Consider the following 2,045-nt stretch of genomic DNA (forward strand, 5'->3'; position numbering starts at 1 on the left):
TCATTGCCCACGTGAGCATTGAAGTCCCCCAGCAGGACAATGGAGTCCCCTGATGGAGCACTATCTAGCACTCGTCCCAGGGACTCCAAAAAGGGTGGGTACTCTGAACTGATATTTGGCCCATAAGCACAAACAACAGTCAGGACCCGTTCCCCGACCCGAAGGCGCAAGGAAGCTACCCTCTTGTCCCCCGGGGTAAACCCCAACACAGGCAGAGAGTCTCGGGGCTAACAAAAAGCACACCCCAGCCCTCCGCCTCTCACCCGGAGCAACTCCAGCAAAGTAGAGTGTCCAACCCCTCTCCAGGTCTCGGGTTCCAGAGCCAATGCAATGTGTCGAGGTGAGTCCGACTATATCTAGCCGGTACCGCTCAACCTCTGCCACAAGCTCCGGCTCCTTCCCCGCCAGCGAGGTGACGTTCCATGTCCCAAAAACTAGTTTTCTTGTCCGGGGATTGGACCGCCAAGGCTCCCGCCTTGGTCTGCCACCCGATTCGCATTGCACCGGACCCTTCATGTTCCTCCTGCGGGTGGTGGGTCCACAGTTGGATGAGCCCATGTATCCGGTTCGGGCTGGGCCCGGCCGGGCCCCATGGGCGAAAGCCCGGCCACCAGGCGCTCGCTCACGGGCCCCAACCCCAGGCCTGGCTCCAGGGTGGGACCCCGGTAACCCTCCGGGCCGGGTACTCCGACTCTTCGTTTTAACCACCATGAAAGATCCTTCGAACCGTTCTTTGTCTCACCCTTCACCTAAGACCAATTTGTCATGGGAGACCCTACCAGGGGCACTAAGTGCCCCAGACAACATAGCTCCTAGGATCATTAGGGCACTCAAACTCCTCCACCACGATAAGGTGACGGTTCAAGGAGGAGAATAAACTACAACCATTCGATAAACTACAACTCTTATAGCCATGTCTGGAAGAGGCAAGGGAGGCAAGGGACTCGGAAAAGGAGGCGCCAAGCGTCATCGTAAGGTTCTCCGTGATAACATCCAGGGTATCACCAAGCCTGCCATCCGCCGTCTGGCTCGCCGTGGTGGAGTCAAACGTATCTCTGGTCTCATCTATGAGGAGACCCGCGGGGTGCTCAAGGTGTTTCTGGAGAACGTCATCCATGATGCAGTCACCTACACCGAGCATGCCAAGAGGAAGACTGTAACTGCCATGGATGTAGTGTACGCTCTGAAGAGGCAGGGACACACTCTGTACGGCTTCGGAGGTTAAACCATTAATATTTGTTGTTAGCTTAATTCCTGCCGCTAGTGGTTCGATAAAAATAGCAAACAGTGAGGGGAGAGTGGGCATCCCTGCCTGGTCCCCCTCTGAAGACAGAAGCTAGCTGATATTTGGTTGTTTGTCCTGACACGTGCTGTTGGTGAACTGTATAATGTTTGTAGCCAGTTTATGAAGAAGTTCCCAAAACCAAATTTATGTAAAGTTGCAAATAAGAACTTCCAGTTAACTCTATCAAAAGCCTTTTCTGCATCTAGTCATGGATTTAAGGGCTTCCTGGAGCTCAGCTGATGTTAGTGGTGAGTCCACGACTAGCTTGGCTGTCTGATGATTTAGGAAGTGTTATCCTGTCAAGGAACTCGTTGATCTCATTATCTGATGGGTTTATCTGTGGTGAGTAAAACGTTTGGTAAAAGTCTCTAAACGTGTAGTTTATGCTTTCAGGGTCATAAACTATATTCCCGGTTGAGTCTTTAACAGCAGATATGGTAGTTTTCTCTTTATTAATTTTTAACTGGCTAGCTAAAAATTTACCTGATTTATTACTATGTTCAAAGTTTTCTATTCGTAGTCTTTGTGCTAAAAATTGTGTCTTTTTGTCAATAATTCCAAGAAGTTCTAATTTAGCTTTACGTAATTTGCTCAGTAACTCTTCTTCTGTGGATGCCTCTAAAGACTTAATGATTTCTTCTAACTCCTGAATACATTTGTTTTCTGTTTTTTTCTTATGTGATGAGAAAGAGATTATTTTACCTCTCATCACTGGCTTTCCTGCCTCCCAGAGAATAGCTGCTGATGTTCCAGGCAGGTC

The 2,045-nt window shown here is 49.4% G+C and overlaps 1 protein-coding gene across 1 annotated transcript; it reads left to right on the forward strand.

Annotated features, from left to right (window-relative positions):
* The first annotated feature begins 659 nt into the window (after nt 1–659).
* Nucleotides 660–1,225, forward strand: LOC129152302 (histone H4). The gene has a single exon (XM_054749380.2). It carries the CDS (start codon nt 914–916, stop codon nt 1,223–1,225), a length of 312 nt encoding a protein of 103 aa, XP_054605355.2. The 5' UTR covers nt 660–913.
* Nucleotides 1,226–2,045: the final 820 nt, after the last annotated feature.

This window comes from Nothobranchius furzeri, chromosome 16 (assembly GCF_043380555.1).
Source record: "Nothobranchius furzeri strain GRZ-AD chromosome 16, NfurGRZ-RIMD1, whole genome shotgun sequence".
Lineage (NCBI taxonomy): Eukaryota > Metazoa > Chordata > Actinopteri > Cyprinodontiformes > Nothobranchiidae > Nothobranchius > Nothobranchius furzeri.